Below are 27,613 nucleotides of genomic sequence, written 5' to 3'. Positions count from 1 at the left end.
GTGAGTGCTAACAATCCACAGTGAGCAACAGAACACCCTGGGCTGTCAGGACCAATAGTGGGTTTATTGCAAATACTTTGATCCTGGCTGAAACAAAATTACATTAAAATTGGGAATTTGGCATATGCATGCAAAAAGGGCATATTTAATCATAGATACACTCTAAAATCTTAACCTAGACCCCTTTTCAGCATGGATTCTAACACAAATTTATTTCTGCAACTTTCCCAAGTATTTAATCAAGAAGTCCATCATAGGATACTCTGGAGGAACTCCTAAAGCAGCAGCTATTTAAAGAATTTGTTTGCCTCTGTAGTTTTTTGATGCTATTCTACACCAGTAATGATTCCTGACTGACACCCCCCTACTATTAATGAACTCAGGGCAGCCAAACCCAACCCTGCTGCTTTGTGGAGCAGCTCTCCTCAGGGCAATCAGCCTCTGCTGATGGCAGAAGTGATGACTTCAGGGATGCTGGACCTGCGTGGGCAGCTGCCCAACTTGCCTGGGACGTGGCCAGATGTTTCTGCCTCTGAGCCATCACTGCCATTAAGGAATTTGCTTATGTGTGCAAAGCAAGCCCAGTGCAACCTCATTTAAAAAGCATTGGTAAAAGTTACAGTGATAAGGGTCTAAAGACAAAACCTCACACCAGAACTGGTGACCATGACATGCTAGGAGGATGTTCTTGCTTTTTAAAACAGGCCCATGTTTTCTCAAGGATAGAGAAACACCTCCATTCTTATCTCACTTTGAAGAGTATTCAGTTGAAGAAAGCAGCACAATCTCTTGGTGATTTATTTAATACAAGATTAATAATGCCTTCCACAAACTCTTCCCAAGGACATCAACAGTTACTGAATGATGCCTGTGCTAAAAGTGTTTCTGTTGATTATGTCAGCCCTTAAAAGATCATCTTGATACCCCACAGGAATGACTTAATGCAAAAGATGAGCAGGTTTATATATAAAATGAGTCATTGAGAGAGATGACAATATAATTTACTCAAGTGCCCCCCAATGTATAAACATATACACCTTGATCAATATGTTCATCCAACAGAATGCTCCTTAAAAGGCTGTGAAAACTGCAGCTAAAAATCCTGAACCCTGTTTTAGCAACATGTCTTTTATTGTCCAGTCCTTGGACCACTGTTAATAATGAACAGCAGCGTGTGCAGATGAAAATGTAATTTACAGTGCTTTAAAGACAATGAGGCATCCATTTATTCCACCATATTATTAAAATAGATGTTTTTTATAGGAATGTCAGATGGAACTATAGGGGTAAAAATATTAATTGCTGAAGCTACGTGTCAAAAGAACAAAGGATGCAGAAAAGCTGTTAGGCCTGTATGTTACAAATATAACAAGAACTGTCAAGCAAAGCTATCTGCTGATATACTGGAATATGACAATAGGGAGCAGATACCTACATGCAAGGCCTATTACAGAGGCAAAACTATCAGTTACTGCTCTATCATTCCCCAATGGCTCTGAAGCACTTATCTCAAACACACAAATGATGTTTCAACCATAATCAGAGCTACCTTAACAAGCACACGTTAAAACCTATATGACGTTCGTTTTTAGACTAGGCCTAATGGATAAATACCTAAAACTTAACAAAATACATATTCAGAAATGAATGCAGTAGTCAGACATGTTAAGATAAATGTGATTTATATAACTGTAATGACAAAAGGAGACAAGGCAGTCCTTCTAAAATCCATCTACAGGTAAGGTCCATGCTCTAACATTCCAGCTTACTAGCCTGGGGTGGAGGGTTAAGGAGAAAAGACTGTTGGCTAAGTAAACTGATAAATCCTCTACCAATAAACTACAAAATCCTATTTACAAATGGGAAACGATGCTGCTATTCTAGCATGCACATACACATTTCTGCACTTTCATACATGATTTAGCCACCCAGAAAAATGCTAAAAAAATGCTTGCTAAATGAACAAGCAAATCTTCCCGAGCCGGCCTTCAGTGAGACCTAAGGACACCTTGCTTGTGTGCAACACCACGACAGGGATGGATGTGACAAGGTTGATGTGACCTGAAAAAACAGTATCCGTGCAGAGAAAAGCACAGAGGGAAAAAAAAAAAAGCACAGCGAAACGGAGCTCGGGGCTGAGCGTTTTAACCCAAAACCACAGAGACGGCAGCGGTGGGCTCGGGGGAAGGGGCTGGGCACGGTCATTGTGTTTGAGAGCCCGAAAGATGGGCAGGCAGCAGGAATGGGCACTGTGCACACACACAGACATACACACACACCCCGAGGTGCCCGCACGGAGCTCACCCCCAGCCCAGCTCCCAACAAAGGCCTCAGAGACACCCGCGAGGCAGCGCCCAGCCTGGGCACGGCGCGGCACCCGCACTTACATGGCCTCAGACGGCTCCCGGACCAGGCCACCCGGCTGTGCCTGCTGCAGGGACTGCGAGCCCCCCATCCTCAGCGTGCCCTGGGCTCGGGGCTGGGCGACAGCAAGGCCGGCTTCCCCCGGCGTGCCCGCGGCGAGCGGCCCCGGCAGCTCCGGCGCTGTGGGGCTGCGGTGCTGCAGTGCAGGCGGGAGCAGCTGCTCGCATCAGCGGCGGCACGGGCAGGAACGCTTCGGCAGCTTCTCTTCTCTCCAGCGCTGCCAGTTTTGGTTGTTGTTCGGTTTGGGGGTTTGTTTTCTTTTATTTATTTATTTGTTTTTCTGTCCAGATGAACGGTGTTTATAAAATAAAACAAAATCCCGGCCGCTTTGACGGGGTCCAAACAGCTCCGGTGCAGGCGCCTGGAACGGTACTATTGGCTATGGAAAGCGGCTTTAAAAAAATTAAAAAAAAAAAAAAAAAAAGAGACGAAGAAAAGCAGACCCTCCCTTTAAGCACACATTGTCAGCTCCCGTGGCTCTCTAAGGACCCACAGGCAGGACCATTGCATTGTGTTGACTCAGCCGATTTGAAATGCAAATGTGCGCTGGGTGCCGCGCACGCATCGCCCCCAGCCCCGGGAGCCGCGCACCGGCAGCGGGCACCGAGCGCCGAGGAGCAGAACCGCTGCTCTCCCTTCCTTTCGCTAACCAGATCATCCCTCTTGCGCGAAAATAATGGAATCTTCCGTCAGGAACGTAGGGAAAATATCATGAGCAGCCAAGGTAAACAAGGCAAAGTGGGAGCAGCTCCATCCAACACTAGGGCGCTTTAATTCTGCTCCTGCCTGCACAGACCCCCTTGCTGGACAGGGATGTAGGTGGGGAGGATCTTTAAGACCACAAAATACAGCATCCCAAACCCTACAAATCAGCTTATCCTTTTGCCATCCTGGCACCAGGGCACTGGGAATTCTAAGATGCTGAAGAGGATGGGCACCTTCGCCCTCCACATCCCTGTTGTTGGCAAATAACAGATGATTCACACACAAGGCGTGTTTCACATCATTAAAGGGGCAAAAAAAGAAAAAAAAAATCAGTCGCACTGCTGCCTGTATCAGGAACGAAACTCTAGGGATACAAATGGCTTGAAGCTATGTAACAATTCTGGATACATCACAGGGGCGGAGGGGTCAACAGGATCAGATAAATTTAACAAAAATATTAAAACGTGCTGGCTTCCAAGCACCTATCACAGCACAGCTTTTATGCTCTAGTGGAGGCCTCATTAGGCTCATGCTTTCAACAGTTTTAGGATTTTTTTCTCTTGCATAAGTGGAAATCCAGTTGGGTTTTCTTGTTTGACAGGAAAATGACTACTGAATACATGTGTAACACTCCGATTCTCTGGGTGCACCCACAATAAATTGTTCTTCAGCTAAGAGGAAACAAGGATGTTTAGCGAAGATGAAGAACTTCTAATTTCCAGAGGCTGCCTAAAATTTAATTCTATTTTATGAACAGCATTAAGATAAAACACATTTTTCTTTTCCCTGCTCTTTTTAAACTATGGGAGAAAGCCTGTGAGCCAGCACTTTGTTCAGCCACAAGCTTCCAAGCAAGTTATAATTTTGGGGTTGCTTTGTTTCTGATAAAAGCCAAACCCTCATTTCTAGCATCCCATTGCTCAAGACTCATTCTAAGTCCACCAGAGAAGCAGCAGCAGTGCCCCTCTCAGGGACTGAGCTCCAGAACCTCTGGAGCAGGGCTGGGTGCCTGAGCCACAAGTGACCCCCAAACTCTGCAGCAGTGCCCAGCTCTGATCCTCCCTTGCCAAGGCGGTGGCAGCTCACTACACCCTCTGTATTTGCCATTCACAAGTAAGGAACACACAGAAAGTGCATAAAGTGTACAAAAATGTCCTACATACTCCTTGGTAGTAGATTTGAACTGGTTAATAACTCCAGGATTTCCATCCAGTATGGGAAATGAATAGTGCTGGCCAACAGACTAAAATTCCATGTCTGCATCCAGAGTTCCTGTTAGGCTGAGCTTACAGATCAGCTTCACTTAGTGTACGATAGCTCTACTTAGTCTTTGAATACCATAATAGCTCCCTGCTGGATTTAATTTCTTACAGGGAAAAGGAAGACTCAGAGAAAAGAAAAATCCCTAGAAAGGCAAACACCAAATTAAGTAAAGCCCTACCAGGTACCTGGAAGCCAAGAGGGAGAACACAGGCACTGTTTGTCCTGGCAGTGAGGAAAAGAGGGACACTGTCCTGACAGTGAGGAAAACAGGCATGCTCCTAACAAGCTCAAAGAATACACTTCAAATGCCTCTGTCAACTCCTTCAAGTTTCACACGTACATTTATTAAATAAACAAAGCCCTAATAAAAGAAGGTTGGGATTGAATCCTATTCTGAGGCAGCATGGTCTTTCAATGTTTCTATGCAACAAACATTCAAACTGCACAGAAATGCAGGTCTTGGCAAACCTGCAGGATGAAGAGCTTCAGCCTTTGGAGCCCAGCTGTGGCCCTGCTCACTCTGCACGTTCTGTCTGGGTTACAGATGGCTCTGGGTTATGGTCAGGGGTGTCACAGGCAAGGCACTGCCTCCTTCTTCCCCTCAGTTCTTGTGCACAGTTCAGATTAACCAGAGGACAGCTCACCACCTCTGAGCTTCCCCTGCTCATAAAGAGGGCAGAATTTCACTCTTCCCTTTGAGAAACAACCATCCAAGCAGCTCAGCTGCAGCAATGTAAACTCCTGCTGGCCATGGTCTTACACAAAAATGTGTGCTGTAACTGGGCCTTGGACTGGAGAGAGTTTGTTGCCTATGGGATGCAATAACAAACACTAAACTGATGTTGCCAACCAGTGCAAGAAGCCAAAATGTAGATTTACTTCTGATTTGGCCATCAAATCCTGTTACACTACAAAGCTGCAGCCCACCCTGACTGGTAAGAAATACCTCAGATGAGAGGAGCTCCACCTCTCCTGCCTGACCCCAGCTCACCCTTTAGGCCTGCCAAGAAGCATCAACTTAGGACTAAATTTAGTGTGGGCTTTTAAAAATACAAAAACCGTGTTGACACTCTGAGCGCATTTTGTAAGAACTTCTCTGGAACCTTAAAAACACACAGATGTAGCTCAGAAAGAAAAAAAAAATCCTATTGTAGCTTCAAAGGATTTAAAGATGCCCTAGGCACTTCAGCCTAGGGTTTAAAAGCCATGTAACCACTTATTGTGATCCCACTGCTGAAAAGCCTATTTAAGTATTCAGTACCATCTTTTAAAATTAATCATTTTCTCTTTTAGCCTCTTTCACCCATTTAAGCAAGAGCCATATTTTGGCCTCTACTAAATAAATGTTTTATTGAAACTGGATGTCCACTGATGAGTTGTTTAAAACACTCTACAGACTCCTAAATATTTGGTCTTATTCCATTTTATGTTTATATATAAATTCAAACTTTGGTCATTTGCACCCAGTTTGAAATTTTTGGCTTCCATCAAAAAGCAATGCTGAGCAGGACCATGATAAGGTTTGAGATACTGAAATTTATCTTCTGTTTCTTTGCTCTTGGCTTCAGTGTCCATCGTGCCAGGCATTTACACAAGTTATAAACATGACCACACATACACACACAGAACATCAAAGAGCCTGCTGAAAGAAAAGCCTTCCTCACACGTCTATTCCCTAGGGAAGGAGGGGTGAATATTAAGCTGTACCTCCGAGCTGCAATGCATTATTGAGGTACTGTGCAGAAACAAGCACCAGATAAAAGAAAATGCAAAGACAGAGCACAACCAAACATCCCAAGCAAAAAAGGATTTCTCTGCTATCTGAATGCTGCTGCCACAGCTCTAAGTAATAGTATTTCCTATAAAAAATTTTGTTAAAAAACCCAACAAAAGATGGGGAAATGTTTTAAAAAACAGATTATTGTTTAAACATAATTCTAACCCGCAATAATATATATATGTGTGTGTGTATATATAAAAATATATTTATTTAAGTATATATATAAAATAAATGTATTTATTTAAATGATACTGCCTTTAGACTCCAAAGCCTTGAATACAGCTTGGGAAGAAGCTTTCACCCCAAAGCCTCTCTCATTCCAGGGCTCATTCAAAGGGCTCATGGCAAGGCTGTCCACAATATCAGACTGCTAAGGAACAGCAACATCTCTCCTGAAGGACTGAAAGGACCAAAGTGCTTGGAAAATCTGACTCTGTGTGCACAGAGTGGCAAAGCAAACCCGTTCCTGGGGAGGCTGGCTGTGTCAGAGAGCACGTTAGCACATAAAAGGCTGACACCTTCTGAAGTGCAGTGGTCTCCAAGGCTGGAGACTCCCCTGCCCTGAGAGCCCTGCAGGAGCACCAGCCCTCCCTGGCCTCTGCCGAGTCCTTGCAGAAATCCAGGGCTCCCAGGAGCAGAGCTGCTCTCTGTGCTGCAGGGAAGGTCGAGCAGGCTGTTTTCAGCCATATGGGTATTGTAAATGCAGGTGAACCTGGTGGGAAGAAATTATGATGTCTGACTCCAGTTCAGAAAGCTGAATGATTTCTTTATTATAATTATACTATAATACATTAACATACTATTTAAAGGAGATACTAAAGCTACATACCTACTTTTTCTAACTACTGTATCTAACTCACAGCTTGTGACTCTCTCTCGCTCTAGTCCAGCCCCAGGTGGGCTGGATTGGCCATCAGCCTCAAACAATCCTCACCAGAATCCAACCAAGCACTCACCCCAGGTAAACAATTCTCCAAACACATTCCACATGGGAAAAACAGGGAGCAGAAATAGAAATTGTTTTCTCTTTCTTCTCTCTGTGCTTCTCTATGAAAAAATCCTGAGAGAGAGAAGAATGTGCCTGCCACATGTGGGCACTCAGGGCTGGGGTTCATCTTTCTTAGGGTTATACAGCAGGCAGCTGACAGGCTCTTAAAGAATTCAAGCATTCTTCATTATAGGCTGCACAAAAATATGTAAGTCTAGATAGATATGTTGTGCATATTCTGTGCGTTTTGTCTTGGGACACCTTTATCTCCTTTTGCTTTGTTTTTACTCTGCAAATCAGACTTTCTTATTCATGTAGCCAGACACAAGAGAGGATGTATCTTATAAATTCCACTTCCCTAAAGGAGAGTAATTTCAAATTCCTTCTCAAGGAGCTGAAGCTGCTGCTGGAGCACCACAAGGCATTTGCTACCCTTCCTTTGTTTATTCCCATTTTCTTGTTGGCTCCAATCCTACATCATGGCCAGAGATGCGCCACAAGGAATCTCTGTGAGACCACAATCATCGTGTACTTTTTTTATTCCAGCCAGGTCACTCCATGCTGCAGCTCACCACCTGCACTGCTGTGGGACAGGGACACCATTTAACACTGCTGCTGTCACTACCTCCTTCAGAAAGTCACAGCTAAGCACAAAAATCCAACCAAACCCATTTTCAGTCTTTGTCTCCAGAGATGTGATTCAATTCTTTTTTTTTTTTTTTCTGCTCCAGGGAATAGAAGAAAATTAACTCTATTCCAGCCAAAATCAGGACACCACAGTACTGTATGTGATCAGACCATAATTTAAAATTAAAAATCTTTATTATTTTGAAAGTTGATAACCTAAAGCACCTCCTGGACGGCCAAGCTGTGACCTCTTGCTGCTATCAGGTAGCAAGAACAGTGAAAAAAAAAGCAAATTTCTTTCTTTCTCTCCCTTAACTTTATGAGCACCTTTGTGCTACAAATAAAAGAACAAATACAAAAGTTAGCTGAAAATACGTGACAAATTTATCCCATTTTGGTATACTGGCAAAAACCACTGAAAGGTTAACACAAATTAGAACATCTATGCTTTAGCAGTGCCTAATAAATAGACATACACTACAGTTCATGGCCATGATATAGTTAAGATATTATTATAGTCTATAATTAGCCATTTAAAGATACATTCATTACCATCCTTCTAAAATCCAGTTCTCCTTAGCTTAATTCCATTCCAGTACAGATAAATCAGAAATTCAGCCCCACATGGAGAGTGACAGACCTTCAGATTGAAACCATGGGTTTGCTGGTTTGGTGCTTTGGTTTTTGGTTTTTGTTTGGTTTTGTTTTGGTTTGGTTTTTTGTTAGCTGTAGGTTTTGGATTGGTTTTTGCTCAGCATTTATCTTTTAATGGTCTAAGAGTGGGGCACTGATTCACAACTGGAGAGTGTAAATGAAATCTGAGCAGCAAAATAATTGCAGAGTGTTAAACCAGTGGGATATTTTTCAATATGGTTTTCAAGGAAAACAGAAGCAATTTGTTCAACTGCCTCTGTACATCACCTGGCACAACGCAGCCCTATCCATGTCACCATGGTACAAAATTATACACCACCAAACAACACAAGGAGATCCTAGCTGTAAAGCTTCACAGATTTAACTTGTTCTTACAGATCAAGTACTTGGATAGACACATTGTCTGCTCCACCACTTATCTAGATTAACATAGTGTGAGTGCTTTATTTGCATTGATACACTCCTCATGAAAACACACAATGTCCCAGAGTTTTAAGCCTGAGCCCACTGACAACTGCTAATTCCAAGACAACAGGAGAGACCTGTGATGATGCAGGCAGGATGGACACAGAAGCTGACAAGAAACAAACATTAGGGTGCATTTCAAATAAAAATAAAAACACGACGAAACATAAATAATTGCACCTCCTCCCCACTGATCACTGCTTGGTTGCTACGGTCACTGCTGAATCTAAATTGCAAGTGAGATTAATGGCATTAAGAGTTATGAATAACCAAGATGCCTGCCTGGTTACTGAAATGTCCAGCATGGGAAAGCAGAGGAAGGATAACAAAGGGGGCCCTGCACGGTGCTGCTGGGGGGCTCCAGCTTTCAGAGGCCGGCGCTGAATTACGATCAGCAACGTGAGAACTGCACACCCCGCAGGATTCCACGGCCCAAAGCCTCCCTCGGATCTCAGGAGCCACAGCAAGTGGGAGATAAGGTTCCCAGGAGCTGGGCACAGCCCTGGCTGTGGCTGCTCCCCTGAAGGAGCAGGGCTCTGCCCTACACAGACCCACAGAGGAGACAGAATTTGGGGTCAGGGCAGCCAAAGCCCTCACACCTCGCTCCTGCAGCCTCTGCTCTCCCGTTTGCTCCATGGCTTTCCCCTCCTGCCCAGGCACAGACACTTCTGGTTTGGATTTTGGGCTTTATCATGCTACTGCTGTAAGAGCCAGGCTTGAATTCCTTGGATCACAAGCAAAACTTTAAACTCCAATTTACCACATTTCTGGCCTGGGCTTCAGACTGGGACCACAAGCATCACCATAGCAAAGGAGGGATTTTGTTTTGCTGCTCAATATGCCTCTGCAGACCATGTCCACAAGCCAAATGCCCAAATTCTGTTGACATTTCCAAACAACAGAATTGCAAAAACACCATCACAGATGACAGAGGCCCATCTTTCTTCCATGCTTCTTTCTAAATATCCTGAGGTGTAAGATCTCTAGGGCAGCTGGAGCCAGGCTTGCTAGGAGAGGAGCTGCCTGATGCCAGGAGGGGACTGACATTTTTAGGGGTTTTCATGCACCTGCCCTCAGCTGACGAGGTAAGTGCTGATAATGCTCTCTGGGAGCACCTTGTTGCAGGAGATTTCAGCAAGCAGAATCCAAAGGCCTGCTGGCCTCAGGGCCCAAGTAAAGAATTAGATTATGAAAATGCAGGATGAAGAAAGCAGACAAGAACAGTATTCCCCCCTGGTGCAATGCTCTGCTGTGGCTGCTAAGGATGGGTGGTCAAATGACTGCCTTAAAGAAGTCAGCTTATAGCTTCGATTTGGTTTCATGAGAGTTAACACAAACTGTCTGAAGTATGTCTAGTATGTTTCAATGGCTTCTTTAAGCTTCTGTTTTCAGAAGATTTAGCATTAGAGCACCCCAAAAGCACATGCCATATTTTCGCATAACAGTGATTATTGAGAAATACAAAATACACCTGACAACAGCTTTAGCTCTTGTATTACCTGCTCAAGGACAGGAGGTGATGCTATACAAGCCCTCCACCCTCCTGGCAGTGTCAGGAGCTGCCACTGTGTGTGCCACAGTGCCAAGGAACAGCATCCCAAGCCTGGAGTGTAATTTCCGAATATGTACTGCCATGGTTTTTGTAGGAGGCAGAATGATCAGTGCTGCTCTAAGACCCCTTGTGGATGGATTAATTAGTGTAACGACATTTTCATTTTCATGCTGCTGAACCTGTTCTAGCAGCAAGGAAATTACCATAAATCGCCTGAGGGAACCTGTAAAATACACAGGAATAACAGGCAAACAGAGGGCTACTGTCACCCTTTTGTCCACCGCCCCAGACTGAGAGCAGCTTTACAAGGCACACAAATAATTGCTCTCTTTCAGCAAACCTGCAGGCAGAGCACCCCAGAGAGCCCAAATTCCCAACCAGCAAGTGGTTAGAAAACAGGTGACATTTCCCACTTGTGTCAAGCACCAAATTAATTCTTTGCCTTTTATAAACGGAGCTGCTGGCAGCTGTTTGCTGTCCCCCCACATCAGAGGTTCACACAGCTAACCCCACCATACCAGTCCCACACCCAGCTACAAGAAAATCCACAATGTTTTGGGCTTGAAACACAACAGACACCCCAGAATTTGATGCTATTAATAAAAAATTGAAGATGTCTACACAAAGCATCCTCCTGCCTCAGGCTGAGCAGTACTAAACATACCTACCACTCAGGAAAAAAATCTCCTTCAGAAACCTGGAATGGTGGAAATGGATGAAGAGCAGCAGTGTGGCTCATTCCTGTCCATTTTTTACAGGCTGGCTGGTTATGTGGAAGGTATCTAATTTTTATGCTGCTTTGCAGGAGTTGGTAAATGCTTTTCATGGTGTCAGTCACAAAGCCTCAACAAAATCCTTGGGTTTGGTTCATAATTAAACAACTTCATTTCAATGCCTTCTATCTGTTGCTATCCTAAAAAAAACATCACTTCACTTGTGCACCAGACAGTCCAGACACACACTATTTCTATCCAGTTCACATGACAAACATAAAACCCACAAAACTATACCCCTCTTCTGCCCCAGAAAACTCCAAACCTAAACTCCCACATTTTGGAAAGAAAGAGGCATTTGTATCCTCACTTGCACTTCTCATCTCTTCCTTGCTCAATGCACTTGTGAACTTAAGTGTTGTAAAACATTCCTTTCAAAAGGGTTAAATTCACTCAAGGAGAAAAAAACCTTGAGTTTTTGAATCACATTTAATCCCTTCTTGGTTTTGAATACATCATTAAAAGCAACTCAGTCTAGGATTATCAGTGTTGGTCCAAAATGAAGGCAATGCAATGATTTTTATTTCCTTAGTTTTACACCAAGCCTCTCTGAAAGTGAGCAAAAGGAGAAAACTTGTTTTCAACATATGCTCAAGCAAATAAAACCCAGAAGCCGTAAAGCTTATCCTGTTTTTTCTGCCTCACACCGATTATTCAGCTTTGCTTCCTCCCAGGGAAGCATTATGAAACATTTTGGAAACCAACGACACAGAAAGTAGAGCTTTGTGTAAACACTGTTGTGACTTTCTGCTTTCAGAGAGATTTGTTGCTGTGCTTCCAATTGGTTCCAGGCTCACTTCAGGAAAATTAGGTAAGACAGAAATTGTTATTTGATTTTAGAGATTAACAGACATTCCCTGTCCATCCAAAGTATCTCAAAATGTTCAGACTCCAGTGTGCTTCAGCTTTTGAAAGAAAATTGATCTGGTATCTAACAACAGGGAGGACCCAGCTCTCCAGTCCCATCAGCCACACAGAACATCACAGGTGCAGTTTTCAAAGCAAGCAGTGAGGCTACAGCAGAGGACATGCAAAAATCAGAACAAATCACATCCATCTCTCTTCCTCGCAGCACAAAGGGATGGAGCAGCTCCTCAGAGACTTTCCAGCTCTGTCCATAGGGTTTCCATAAAGAATCAGCTACTCTCTAGCAATATTTCAGCACTTCTCTCAAATTATGAAGTGCCTGTGACACGGTTCATCATGTGCCCATCATAATGGCAGAGGAGACTGCAATGCCTCAAGGATCCATTTTACAGAAATCACAGAGTGGCCCAGCAGCTGCACAAGTTCAGCACCTTGCCAGACACTTCCCATCAATGTGACAAGCTGAAATATAACCCAATTTGCAGGCTATTATTTTCCATGGCTGATTTGACTTGATACACAGGAATCACATAAAAATGCAAGGTAGTCTCAGAAGTATTTACACAAGGAGCTGATTACAACAGCAAACAGCTATTTGGACAGTAATTTTTTTTTTGCTTTTCAAGAGGGTGCAAGAATGATCTTCTGTCCAACAGACAACTCTAATTCTCACCTCTATGTGCATCTTAATTTCCATTAAGATACAAACACACCAGTTCATCTTTGGAGAAAGAAGCTGTGGGTGACAGGATCACTATTCTCAAGTTATAATGAGGATGCTGGGAGTGCACATTTGGGCTGGTGACATCCTAGGCTGGATTTTGATCCTGCATTAAGAAATTCTACTAATACAACATGTTGCCCAAAGAGGCAGTGGACTTCCCACCTCTGAAAGTGTCCAAGGCCAAGAGTTTCTTATGCACACACAGGCACTTACGCTATTAAAAACATTAAAAACTACATTAATATCAAAACAAAACAAACTTCAGAGGCACAAAAATAAATATGTAAGGCTACTATGCAAGCACAGCAGCTCTGTTTGCCTGCAGAGTTCTAAAGTTATTTCTCCCATTGTTGAAGCTGAATTCTAGTGAAAAGAAAAAGAAAATCCCCATGTTTTAGTGTTCCAATTTGGATTTGTAAACAAATCCACTTTGTAAACAAAGCGTTCCAATTTTTGACTGCACTACAGCACTCCCAGAATGTGAAATCCAAGGTATCCATAAAACTCAAACAATTTTGGATGATTCTCTGGAAAGAGCCAATATCTCGGGATGAGCATTTTCCAACCTAAAATCTCACCTCCCCATTTTTCTCCATTTTTAGATGATATCTACCCTTCAATACAGAGAATCCTCTTCAGATGACAGAAATTGCATACTGGTGCAAAACACTCCTGTTCTCCATCAATGGTTTGTGCACTGCAGTGCCATGGAGGAAAACTACAAAGACTTGGCCTAACTGTGCCTCAGCAGCACATACACTAAAGGTGAAGACATCATTTATCTGACCAAAACCATCAGGAGCTTAGAAAAACTAATTAATCAACATTTCCTAGATATTACAGTCTATAGTTTTTTCAGCAGCATTTGCTAATAGCTTTTTGTGCACTGCTCCACAGCAGAACGCATCCATTGTGTACATTTTAATTCATAATTCAGAGTATCCTCCTGCTGACAGCAGCATCTTTTGGCGTTTCTGAACAGAGCTGTAGTGGCAGAACTGTATTTCCCGTGGTGTCTCCTGTCTTGCATCCCACTTGTCACAAGCTGCCAGTGGGTATTGGTGGGGTGGAGAATGCTGCTCTCCAGGGAGTGCCCATTGCATATTCCCAGCTGTGCTGTGACCTTTTCCATTAATAGATGTCACAATAAGGGCAGGCCTTGATTGCTGAGCCCCAAGAGCAGACTGGTTAATCACCTCAGACAGAAATATCCAAACACATGTCTCAACTATATTTGAGATGGGATGGTTGGGACATGATCTTTAAGACTCCTTCCAAGCCAAATCATTCTATGAGTCTGGCTCAGTTTAGGGGTTTTCAAAGCAAAAAAAATGTGCTGGACCACCTATCAAACACTATGGAAACAATCAGTGTAAATCTGAGGCAGTGAAACATTTAACTTTGAAATCAAGGTAGCATTTATTCAGCAAGAGTGAAAGCTGAAAAATTTCTTCTTTCACTACTGACAGTGACAATGCAAATCAGGTGTGGGTTGGCCAGTTTGGGCAACATCTGAAGGGGAATGAGCAGAAGAGTCCTCGTAAATAGGACCTGATCTTGCACAGCTTCACACTCAGAAACAACAACAACAAAAAAAAACTAACAAACTAATTCAATAAAGGAAAATATTGGAGAAAAAAAACTAAAAAAAAAAAAAAGTTTAAAAATAGAAGGAAAGATCAGCATAGTAATAACCAGTGTAGCCTAAGCTCCCTCTTCTGGTATTTTGGAGTAGATACACTGGATTAGCCAAGTTTTGAAAAGCCTAACATTTGGATTCAAAATCCAGCAGCCAAGTGTTCATATAACTTAGACAAAACACCTGTCAAACTTAGTCAGCCTCTTCTTTTGCACTAGAAACATTTCTTAAGCAAAAGATGTAAAGACATGGAGAAGTCTTGTAACAATTGAAATCACACAATACCTTTTTTTTTCCCTTGTGAAACCTTTGGTTTCTTGAGCAGGCAGCTCTACACCATCACCAGGGGCCACAGCCAAAGGTGCATCCTCAGAAATGTGATTATCAACTCCCTTGCAGCTATCAGGCTTGGAAGTGCTGCAAAACAGTTATTAAAAATAAGCTGTAATGCCCATGAAGCTTTAATAAAGTCTCTTTTTAGGATAAACTTTGGCTGGGTCTACAAGAAGCTGTAAGGAGCACATCACCCCCTCCCCAATTCCCTGTCTCTCCTACCTCCCTCAAATTACTTCTTCCTCCAAATATTATTTCACTTCACCTCTCAGCTGTTCACATCATCAGTAATATTACAAAGTCTTGACAGCTCTTATAGACCATAACATTAAGTGCCAGAGAATTTAACTGTATATGAATCAGTATAAGAAATAAATCACTAATGACTGCTTTGCTGTTCTCACACAGCCTTTTCTCCTCACTGTACAATATAAACATTTGATTAAGCAATTTGTGTTTTAGCAAAAAACCCTAAAATCTGGGACTGGAACATTCTCTTACTTTAAAAGCTCTCCCTAGGCTGTAAAGCTAAACACAGCAATCCCAGAACTCATCCCATGGATGTGAAGTCCCTCTGCTCAGCAAAGCCCCATGCTCAGGAGCAGGGCTGTGACCACACAACTCCCCCTGCTCTCAGCCACACTCATGAACAGAAAAGGAACTAAATAACCCAGGACTTCATGTCTCAAAAGCAGGAGCAGTTTAAGGTCTTGTCACGCCACACTGTCCCTTCCAGGGCACACCAGAGGGACACAAATGTCCTGGAGCAGCAGCCACACACAACAGCCTCCCCTCCTGCTGCTGCCAGACATACAGGCACAAATGCTGATGGAAATGTTGATGGAAACAGGACGTGGCTGAGAAGCTTCTTACAGGTTTCCTGCACTAAAGATAAACAGCTATCTTAGTCATTCCTTTGAAACTTTTCTCTCCTCTTCCCCCAATAATTACACTGGAGTTGCAGGCAGCAGATTGAATTGTGTTACTGATGAAGAGCTAGCAAGGTCCAGGGACAGGCTGTTCCCTTCTTTGGTGCACAAAAGAGGACAGCCCTAAACCACATCTCTAACTTTAGTCACAACACCCAGGAGCATGAGAACAGCCACTTCCCAAAGCGCTTGTCCACTCAGGTACTAAGATCACCAAAGCTCTTTGTGAGTGTAGTTTACCATGATAAGCTTATATCCACAAAGCTGCTTTGTGCCATATGGGACAGCTACCCAGCTAGTCTTCTAAGAAATTATCTCTGCTTTCCTCACTCCTTCCTTCCTTTCCTTCCTTCTGTTTGCCCAAACTGGCCTGATGCTGACACAGACACCCGAAATTTTCAGCTCCATCAAGTGAATACGAACAAACAAATAAATAAATAATGATTAAAAAGCAGGCTGTTTCCTTTTTCATGCAAAGGCCTTTGTCCTTGGCTAAAAATGTCTCTGTACTAATATAGTAACAGCATCCTCTCTATACCAAGGCTGTGACTATATAGGGGCACATGGAGAGCAGTGAAAGTAGGATTTTTAAAGCAGAAAAAAGTGAACTGCTAAAAATAAGTGAATGCTGAACATCTGTTTGGAGACCAAACAAAGAGCTGCAAAACCAAAACAATTCACAAGAGGGCCCAGCCAAACAAGAGCACCAGAGGCACATAAATTATGGCCCTGGTGTTATGGACACACAAAGCTGCCCCAGTCTTACAGTAGCACCTGTTTCACCCACTCTCTTCACACAGGCCCAAATGATCATCTGCAGCCCTTCAGCTTCCCCCTCCAAGCCTGTTCACACCAAATGAAACCATTTTCAGAGATACTTTGACTAATGAAAGTCATTCCCAACACTAAAGCAAAGTTTGCCATCAACACACCAGGATTTCTGGAAAAGCTCTGCTCCCTACCCTGCACAAAGCCCCACTTCCACTCCTCCTCGTGCTGAAAGACCTGCAGAAATTGAGGTAAAGGAGCACAGAACAGAAACCCTGTCCAAAACACAGACTTTCTGTTCACTCTGCACTCTCCAGCCTAACACTGCATCAACCGGGGTCCATGTATCAACTCATGGGACTTTCATCAGCTCAGACATGAAGCAGCTACATCAAAACCTCTCCACAGCTTTTATTAAAACAAGATTATCCATTAAACTTTTTTGTTAACTAGTAATATTTTAATGGTTGCAAAAAGAATACTACCAAAAGGCCCAAGTCTTCTCAGTGCACAATAAACTATACATTGATGAGTATTTATCCCATGGAGTCGAGCTGATTAGAAAACAAACATTTTCAAGCACCATCTCTTATGAGTAAACCTCAAAAATAATTTTCTGACTATCTGTGTGCACAGACAAATGTTGGCACTCCCTGTTTGTGCTGCCAACATTGAGAAGTACATGCAGCAAGTGCCTTCTAAGCTGTCATTTTCCCCTGGGCATTTGCAGGTTTGGGGTTTTTTCCCCACAAGCCAGGAAGGAAGCTGCAGGGAACAGACACTGCTCAGAAGTGTTTCACACCTCACCTGGAACCCAGCTAAGCTGTGGTCTTGTACAGACAGGGCTCTTATTTGCCGAGATTCTCTACCTTTCCAACCCAAACACTCCTCATACAGCACAGAAGTCCTGCTGCAGAGCCCTGCACCTGCAGAGTAAAGAGAAAGCTGTGTCTGGCCAGAACTTCTCCTAGAGCAACATGTACTGGCAAATCAGAGTGAACTTGGCCTTTCATTGCTGAACAAAAATGCTTGGCAGAACTACCAGTGAACTTTTTACCTAATTCTTTTCAGGGCACTTCTCTGTAGATAAATAAAATCTTACTGAGCAGATGCTAGCATGTTGTCCCTGATCGATATGTTAGCAGCAGGAGAGAGGCAGTCAGTCACCCTCAAGATGCCAAACAAAGATAGAGTTTCCTGACTGGACAGATGGAGGGACAACCTGATCTCTTACTCTGCCCTGCCATCTGGAAGCTATTTAGCACAAACTGACCCCCATCATGTATGTACCATTATTTTTCCCCTAAGTGCACATTATCTGCATTATGTGACACGCCTGATGGGGAAATACACAGAAACAGAAGCAAATCTAGTAAATACCGAAATATTTTGGGGGAAAACTCTTTATGATTGCACATTATTGCAGACAGACTGGAATAACACCATGGCATTCAGGAGCCCCTATAACATTTCCATTTTGCAGAGATACCCAGCAGGCAGTACACAGACATCACATATGTGTGCACTAGGGAATTGTATCCAGCCACACTGAAATGCAGGGGTATAGTGTTTCTACATAAAATGCCAAAAAAGCAGAGACTTTAATAAGATTATCTTACTTATACCAGAAATAATCTGCTCCATGAGACAGGTGAATTGTTGATGACAGATAAGGCAATGACATGAAAGAAAAAAAGCCCAGTCCTGCTATGTGAGCATAATCCCACGTGTTTTAACAGTTCCATTTGCTACCAACATTATGCTGTTAGCAGCTCAGGACCAAAGCCCAGGGAAGCCAGCAGAGCTGCTGCTGCAGGAGGAGCTGTGCCAGGACTGAACACACAGGAGTTAAAGCAGGGGTGCAGCTGCACTGATTTAACCCCTCCTCTGCCAACCAGCTGCCACCTGGGGCTGGGCACAGTGGCAGCCTCTAGGACAGCAGGAAACCCCTCTGCAAGGCTCACAGAGAAGATGGCAAGTGACAACAACCTGGACAGGAAAGGCAGGTGAAGGAGAATGGGTAGGCTTTCATATCCAAAGCTGCACATGGATGCAAAATAAAGAAGTAAGGAAAACAAACAACACTGACAAGAGTTAACTTGTGCAGCACTTAAAAAAAAATACAAACAAAAGAGTTCAAACCAACAAACACAGAAGAAGCACTCACAGTCAGCTTCACTCCAGTTAACCACAACGTATTTCTCTGTCAGTTTTCTCCGTTTCAGGAATTGGAAAACTACCTACATCCAACATGAAATACCCCTGGTTTGCTACTTTTTAATGCTGAACCCTTGCAAAAATCCTTGCAGCTCCCTGAAGGTCAGGATTTGGAAACAACAGCCAGATCCTGTGGTTGCTGCACAGTCCCTGTGCCCTCACCCCTACTGGGCTCAGCCACCCTGGATGGGGCAACCCCAGCTCAGCACCAGCACAGCCTGTGCCACTGGGGTGGAGCAAGGAACCCCGAGACACCCCTCAGACATTAACAATAAAACATTTAACAGGCACAAGTTATGAAGGAGATCAAAAGAAAAGGCATAATATAATTAACTCGAAACTCCAGATTCATGTGAGAATGCAGAGTGAATTCATCAGGTTTACAAGAAATAGTGAATTAAAACACTCTGAGACTTCTCTCCCTAAATGTTTAATCATAGACAGCTTGTGTGCCTTTTCCCCTGCAAACAGCAAATTATCAGCCCAAGGGCATGCAATCTTCTGCTCCAGACTGTAGTCCAAAGCCCATATACAAATCTTTCTGGCACTTTTTGTGCCTTTTTCATGCTTCCACATTCAGAAAGTAGTTTACAGCTCCACCTCAATTAATGCTCATTCTTTTCTAACTGCCTTATTACTATGGCAAACAATCCATTAGCAAGAAAAGCAGAATCCACAAAAAAAAAAAATCAGTAACTCAATGACATTTGTTAAAAACCAAAGAAACACAACTCTTTGAGTAAAAACTTACAAGAACTGAAAGAAATCCACATTTGCTTCCCACTGTAAGCTCCTCTAGATCATCTTACTCTGACTGTAGGAAAAAGTTTGTTTGTCACAGACTCTCCCAGCCAGCACTGGTGACTAACCAGCTTGGGGACTGGTGGCAGACCAGGACTGGCTAAACAGCAAAGTCACCCAGCTTTTAAGGTGGATTGAGCAAACCACACAAGGTCCCTTCAGCCTTTGATGGTGTATTATTGTGACTTCAGCTAACAAATGTAATGCTAGCTTAAATACACTGTGTGTGTTTACACTCCACTGAGATCCTGGTGATTGAAGGGTACACACACCCTACAAGGCTTCCTCTATTGTTCAGATAAATTTATATGCCCAAAGAGCCTGACAACCCCACTACCACCAGCACAAAGAAAGCAACAGTTTTCCTTCTCACTGCAAGCAAAGGCAGACAAAAAGGCCAGAGTCCAACAGAGATACCTGACTGCTCTATAATCAACATTACACTGGTCAAGAATGTCTCACAGAAAACTCTCCAAGGATTAGTACTTATTGTACTAATAAAAAAAAAGTTTAAGCAACTAAAAATCCACAGGGGATATATTACACCTTCACATGTCACAACCCTCCTATGTGCTGAAGTGATAGAATCTCAGGGCAGGGTAAACAATCTTCTTTTGAAGGTTTTGACAAGGGGGGATTTAAAACTCTGGTACAGATCTGTGCTGATAGAGGCAGACTGAGCAAACCCATCAAATATCCTAGCAGACATCTGTCCATGCAAGGAGGGTAGAGCAGTTCCTCAGCCAGCCCTGCCCCGCCCCAGGGCACAGCTCTGACGGTACCTGGCTGCAGTCAGCTCAGCAGCTCCCACCGGGACAGCATTGCCAAAGGCTGCAGACACAGCTGAGGGATGCTCACAGGGATCCACGGGAGAAGCCAACTGATTATCATCACCTGGCCCAGGAGGGCTGTGGAGAGAAAAGACAGAGAGAAAGGCAGCCTTTAATGTCCGAGTTATTGCAGAATTACTGTTGTTTATCCTTCTGAATCCCTGGACTTGAGCATGAATGAGCTAACTTGTGTGTTAGGGAACACAGAGAAAGTTGGCATTTTTAATCCAAGTTGCTTTTGTTCCCACAGGACTGAAGTCTTTGGATTTTTGTTTGACTTACAACTGCAGGAGCAATGAGACAGTAAAACTCAACAGCAAATGGACCCCATTGTGCTTCTGATTATGAAAAGCAAATGAGAAATGGAGCTGCAGCTTGAACAAGAGAAATGACAAGATTCCCTCGCTCAGAAACCACATGAAATGAGCTCGATGTTGGTTTTCACCTGAGCTGGGGGGGCTCACTGGTGGGGGCACAGAGTCAAAGGTGTCCAGGTGCTGTGGAGAACACACACAGGGAGACATCCAGCCTTGTCCCATTCCTGGGAAAAGCAGAGTGCCACTGAGTACCTGCAGCTCCTGACTGACGAAACCCATTTGGAAACACACTGCTGAATCAATAAGGAAAGGAGCCTTGCTGAAAAAGAGACTTTGTTTATTCTTAAGAGACACCAAACCATGGGAACCCCCTGAAAACAATGTTTTTGCTGCTACTTCAACCTGACTTTGCCATGTGACCACCCAGAGATCAGGGCCCTGCAAGCACCAGTTTTCCCTAAAATTCACCAAAATTCTCAAGTTATTTGTAAACCATAAAGTGTGAACTTAAACTGCTGATGCAATTTCACACTGCCCTGGATCCCTTCTGTCCATGTTGTTTCCTGTACTACCTAGTGAAAACAACACTGAACACATAGAGATGGTACTATACCCAGATGGATTAGAGGTGCATAAACTCAAACCTGTCACTCAGCATCTGCAATTCCAGCTCATAAATACAAAGCTCTAAATCAGAGAACTCAGCTTTAACTCTAAGTGATTACTACCTTACCTAACTTCAAATCGAGAGATCCTGTATGATTCCCTACTGTAATTTAATTTTGAACCAAAAAACGTAACAAACAGTTAAATTTTACTGTAACAATGTCAGTGTTATGCTGGTAATGACTGAAGGCTGCCATCTCAATGTACTCACACTTCCCATATTTTATCTAAAGGATTCTCTAACATGTTCATGTGGGAAAAACGATTACAACTCTGAGCAGTTGACTGCCCACAGGTTCTCTGGTTTAACCACACCTGAGGGCTCTGCCTGCTGTAGGGACCTTTGAGCCAAGGTGTTTCAGGTTCTAAAGTCCCCTGGCTTATTATCATAAATAAAGGAACTGGTTTTCATTCATTACTGAGTTGCAGATGGGGTGTCCCCTCTGCTTTGCCTTAAAATGAGTGTTTGGAAAGTAGATTTTGACAACAGCACTTTACAATTTCTTTTTATGTACATAATGAGTGAACTGAGGAGATGGGCAGGTTTTCTTCTTGCTGTGACAGAGCTCTAAGGCTATTCCTGTAAACACCTAGAAAGCACAGCACAAGCCCAAACTGCAATTGAAACTGCTGTGCCCCAACCTGGTGAGAAGCACTTGCTCCTCACCACTCATGTTTCCTGCACAACCAACTCCTGGACAGGGATTTTCATAGTTTATGGACAAAGTAACCTGAAACTCAGGCCTGGGGAGGTGATGGAGAAGCTGCTCCTTGCCAAGCCACCCTGCTCTGTGCTGCACAAACAATGAAGCCATCCATGAGCTGCTCAAACGAGTTCCACAAGTGACATTCCCGGTCATCACAATGCCTTTGGCTCTCCAGGGCCTGCCACCAGGTCCCTGCTGTCACCCCTCCACAGCCACCAGCCTCTAGGGCCAACTTGTTGCAAGAACTGAGCTCCATAAAAAGGCCACGAGCTTTTTCCATCCTGTTGCCTCAGTTCTGGGTCGAGCCTGGAAGAGGATTGACATAAAACTGCTTCCAAATTCTACTTATGACAAGCATGACTGAAATAGTTTGCAAAGGAAAATACCTCACAGTTTAACAAGCAGTTGCTTACCAACAGCTGCAGCGAGCACACTAAATTGAGCCCCAAGACCAAGGGGTTCAGTCTGTTATTAGTGTGTCACAAGAGAAAGACACTGCCCATCAAGTGTCCTTAGGCTCTTGAGTTTCACAATTTCACTTTTAAGGCCTCTACTTAGCCTTGAAAAGAGATTTTCCAAGTCACTGTTAGAAGGCAGGTATGCAAATAAGTTTCAGGCAAAGCTGGACCCACAGTATTCATTATATATCAACAAATGAATGAGAAGTAACTTCATAAACTTGTCTAATTTCTTCTTAAACACAGCAGGTCTGTCTCTACGTGAGAAGGCTTCAAACCAAGGCAGAAATTTAAGATATCTACAGGGCCAATACTTGGCACACGTGGACACAGAGACAGTGAGTGCTGGGTGCTCTGGGTTTGCTGCTCTCCTCCTGACATCCCTGAGATGCAAATCTTAAACCCCGAATTTCATAGGAAAGTTATAAAACACTCTGATACTGGTGCTGGAGACAGAAGGCAGCTACAGGTCTTGGCATTTACTCCCTGCCCATGTTTTTCCAATCAGGAGAGCTGGATGAGGCTCCCTTTGAACAGTCAACAATAGCTCCAAGTTTACTCCAAGGGAAACCAATAAGCATTTCAAACTCTGCTATCTCCCAGTCCCAAACATTTGGCTGCTTTTAATGAGATAAGAACAAGATTTGTGGATTCTGCTCTTATTCCAGAAATCTCTGGAAAATGGCACCAACAACCACAAAGCAGGGCTGAGCTCTCAGTGCTCTCACCACCCACTATTTTGTTTACTTCAGGACACAAGATGTTCTCACTGGGTACAGCAAGCTCACAAAATCCTTTACATTTCATACTTGGCTTTCTAATACCTTGGGCCAAAGAGTCAAAATTTTGAGCCTCAGTTTACCCATACAAAAGGAAAAGTATCCATCAGTCCTAGAAGAATATTGAGAGAACTTGTTATTTCTGTTAAGTTCTTACACTGCAATTCTTTGGAAAGGAAAAAGATCTAGCAGCACCTACATCAGTTTCAAATTCATTCATTCAAACACACTGTACCTCATAAAATTTGATCCATTTTATTAATTCCTTCATAATATTAATCTTCTCACAGTTCAGTTTGCAGCTTATCTCTTACATTAACCACATTCACTGAAATAAACTTGGTGTCTAGAAAATCCAATAACCTGTTACAGTAACTCTATGTCCCTTTGGCATTTCTGTTCTTTAAAAGTATTTCCATGATTACCGGGACTCCTGTCAATGATTCAGCAGAGAAGGAGGTAAGAAGTTACTTCTCATATAAGAAATCAACATTACAAGTATCACTTACTAAAACTAAACTTGTTTAGGGAACTGCTCAGACCTGCTGCATAAGATACAAACAGAGCATCAAAACCAAACAAACCCCTCTTTTTTTTTTTTCCCTCTTGCACTACTACTTATGAATGAAGTAAAAACTCATTTAAGTATCAACAGCATTTCAGGAAAAATATGAGATTCTAAGATTAAAATGGGAAGTATGGCTTTATTTCCCAAGGAACTAAGGGAACATCCATCCTCACAGGACAAGTCCATGCACCAGCGACAGCTTAAAAGCTCAGACACAGCAACGACTGGAGATCACTTTTGCTGGTCACTGTGCTTAGATTTAGCCAAAGTTTTACTTTTACCAGCTAAAAACACACTCACAGTCAAAAGTTCAAGTTTTCGGCAATACACTGCCTTTTGTAAAGCCAACAAAAGACATACTTAGACATTTAAATATGTGATTTTGGAAAAAATCTCTCAAATTCCATACTCTGAAGAAGAAACTACGCCATGCCTCGCACCAGCACTTTGTATTTAGGCTGAGCCTGGGCCAGGCTGAGTCCTGCTGAGCTGGAGCTGTACAAACACAGTAATGAAGGTATCCAAGAAATGAACTGGCATGTGTTAATTAAAAGCAAATAAAACCCCTGTCACACAGGGGGAACACGAGTTTGATGTCCAGTGCATGGCAGCAGAACTACCCTTCTGGAAAAAAAGGCACTGCCACCAAGAGACCAGAACCAGCCCCTGGGGGAATTATTCCAGATTTCCACGGTGTCCCTCTGAGCAGGACTCGAGGAATGAGCAGAACAGGTCCGGGTGCTGGGTGGCAGTGCTTGGAGCTCGCAGGGAGGGTGGGGCAGCACCTGAGGCACACCTGTCCCCAAGGGTGTCACACCTGCCACCAGCCTGGCTGGCCCAGCTCCGGACACGGGCTGCGCTTCCAGCAACAGGAGAGTCCCTTCCCTCCCAGCACAATTCCACCCCAGCAGCACCACAAAGGCAAACCAGGGCGGGAGCTGGTTCTGGAGACACCAGATGGTTTTTCCAAGTCTTCCTGAAGGCAATCCCCAGCTGTGGAAGGCAGCCCAGGTGTGCAGCAGCTGGCAGCGCCCGCAGGTAACTCGCGCTGTTCTGCTGGAGCTCTCAGGGACCCTGCACCGCCGTTCTCAAAAAATGCATTTTGTGGAAACCCTGACAAGATAAAGGAGTTATCTTGGCAGGGGATGGGGTTTAGCCACACTTTACCTGAGGGCCTGCACTTCCTCTCTCACCCAACTCTCCTTGCTTAGAAATCCCTTAATTTCTGTAACGTGCACTCAGATTGATTAGCTGTAACAATAAAATAAATAGAATTTTTTTTTTGCCGGAGTGTTCTACATTACTATGGTTGCATTAAAACTTAGGGTGAGCTACTCCATTAAACAAACACAATTACATCAGACTCAAATACTTAAAGGCACTGAAACATGTGTTACAGCACTACTTCGTTTGCAAACTAAAACAGGGACAGCAGAAGGCCACATAAAAGTGTCAGAAATATAAATCCCGCCTGCACAGGATGAATAAGCATATTTGCTGTAATAACTGTCAAGAATTAAAAAAAGCCCATCACGTCACCAGGAACAGCTTTTGGAGCCTCGGAAGGGCTCTCGTGGTCACGTCCTGATGTCACTGGAGCAGGACTGCAAAGTTCCCAAATTCCCAAAGCTCCCAGCCAGCAAACCTACAAACAACACACACAGAGTCTCCTCCTCACTCGGGCAGAAACCGCGGCAGGAGCCACAAAACCATTCAGTTTTTGGGGTGTTTTTTTTGTTTTTTGGGGCGGGGGGGTGGAGAGTTAATCCTCGCCCAGAGCTGGCAGCGCTGTGAGAGCAGGAGAAACAGCTTCCAAAACTCAAAAAAAAATTTAAAAAAAAAAAAAAAAAGAAAAAAAAAAGAAAAAAGAGGGGGGGAAAAAAGAACTTTCCCACTCACAAGTGTCCACTCACCAAGGCCAGGGAAAAGCCAGCAGCGCTCCTGCCCGCGCTCATGCTCGCCGTGAGGGCAGCCCCGCGGCGCAGCCCCTCACCCGGGCACCGCCGCGGCCCCGCTCCCCGCGCTGCTCCGGGACGGAGCCCACAAAGGGCCGAACAACCCGAGCAACCCGAGCAAGCCGAGCCCCGAGCTGCTCCTTCTGCTGCTCCTGCTGCCGCTGCCGCTCTCAGGCTCCTCCCATGAGGCTCCCTGAGCGAGGAGAGGCCGGAGCGGCCGCGGTGCCGCGCCCGGGGCCTCCCCCGGGGCCTCCCCCGGGCAGCGCGGCTCCGCAGCGAAGGGGCAGAAGCGGCGCCTCGTCCTGCTGCCCGCCTCACACCTGGCTACTTTTTTTCTTATTTAAGGGATTTTTTCCCCCCCTCTCCTCGGTTTTACCGCGGAATTTCGGAGTTTCCATCCGCTGGAGGGGAGGGGATGTGGAGAGATTAAATTACGGTGTGTGTAGCGCTTAAAGCACACACGCATAGCTCCCAAGTCGCTTAAGAAGAGCCTGGTTGAATTGATGGTGTTTGGCAACTTTTTGTTTGAAGTTTCAGTTGTTTTGCCCAACTTTAAGCAGAACTTTAAAAAATGTTTTCAGGATGCAGATGTAAAACTTTTTAACAGCTTTTACTGAAGCGTTACGTGTTTATAGCTGAATAAATCACATTTTTCAAAAATCTAAACCAAACAATTTTTAATCTTGGCTTAATTGTTGCGTTAAATTCCAGCTCCTAAAGTCACCCAGGTTTTCTCATAGGTTTCTTTACCTGCCTTCTTTATAGGTTAATCTTCCTTCTCATGGATTTCTTTACCTGCCTTCTATATAGGTTCTCTTCCTTCTCATGGATTTCTTTACCTGCCTTCTAATAACTTCCTTTACCTGCTTTCTTACAAGTTTCTTTCATTCCATAGGTTTCTACCTGTTTCCTTACAGGTTTCTTTACCTCGAAGAAACTGGAGCAGTTTTAATTAGTTGCCTGCCCTTATTAGTCTCTTGGGTTTCCTATGGGTTTATTACAACCCAAAAGAAGGGCTTTAAGGTAATTAAGTCTGCATGGGGATACACCAAATTGCATATATGAGCTGCCAGCACCCAAGGAATTAATTGAGTGTCTCCCCAGAGAGATTATTATCATGTTTAGAACACACCATACAATAACCGTAAGCTTCATATCTCTCCCACAGCAAGAGAGTTGGTAGATTGGGCATTTGGTAAGCAATGGAGATATTTTGGATAAAATGCTGGGGTTACAGAGACTCAGTTTAGCTGAGTTAGTTTCCCAGCTGACTCCATGCCTCCAAATTCCTCAGTGGTGCCAAAACTTGGGTTTTTGGGTGACAAAACTAACACTTCCTCTTCAGAGCTCGGTCCAGCCTGTAGCAGGACTGAGCATCTCCTTTTAGTATTAAGGTACAATGATACCTCATGGACTTCTTAAAGCACCAATTCAGAACTGAGCTGCAGGGGGGAAAATGTCCAATTTTTAATTTATTAACTCTATTGTTAAAGAAGTCAACTGTTTCTACTTTTAACCCTTGTCTGATCTTTTATAAGCAAAAAGAGGCAACAGATTTTTGTTCAGGTAAATTTTGTGTTAGAGAACTTTCCCACCTGGTTTGAGGGCAGAAGATGGATTTCCCCTCCATTCATTGCTGCTTTTAACAATTCAGATACCTGAACAGGAAATAGAAGACTACACCAAATGATCCCCAGACATCAAATCAGACACTGTAATGGGTTAAAAAAATGCTGAAAGACATGTAGAGTGCCAGCACCATCTGAGCTGCAGGGCATGGATTTTCACTGTGCACGGTGTGGGGAGAGCTCACTTGCCTGCAGG

The 27,613-nt window shown here is 43.8% G+C and overlaps 1 protein-coding gene across 18 annotated transcripts in view; it reads right to left on the bottom strand.

The window, feature by feature from the left end:
• TACC2 (transforming acidic coiled-coil containing protein 2) overlaps positions 1–27,613 on the bottom strand; it is a 127,258-nt gene that overhangs the window by 53,018 nt on the left and 46,627 nt on the right. For 13 of the 18 annotated variants that reach the window (XM_072931318.1, XM_072931317.1, XM_072931319.1 and 10 more), the window contains 2 exons: positions 20,292–20,417; positions 14,747–14,878 (listed from right to left, as the gene is read on the bottom strand). In XM_072931318.1, coding sequence (XP_072787419.1) covers positions 14,747–14,878; positions 20,292–20,417 — 258 coding nt within the window. Of the gene's footprint in view, positions 1–2,387; positions 3,337–14,746; positions 14,879–20,291; positions 20,418–27,613 lie in introns of those variants that run through there. The other 5 variants (XM_072931333.1, XM_030276568.4, XM_072931328.1 and 2 more) reach the window with 4 other exon arrangements.

This window comes from Taeniopygia guttata, chromosome 6, assembly GCF_048771995.1.
Source record: "Taeniopygia guttata chromosome 6, bTaeGut7.mat, whole genome shotgun sequence".
In the NCBI taxonomy this organism is placed as follows: Eukaryota; Metazoa; Chordata; class Aves; order Passeriformes; family Estrildidae; genus Taeniopygia; species Taeniopygia guttata.
The sequence above is the reverse complement of the archived record's forward strand: the minus strand, read 5'-3'. Positions and strand labels throughout refer to the sequence as shown.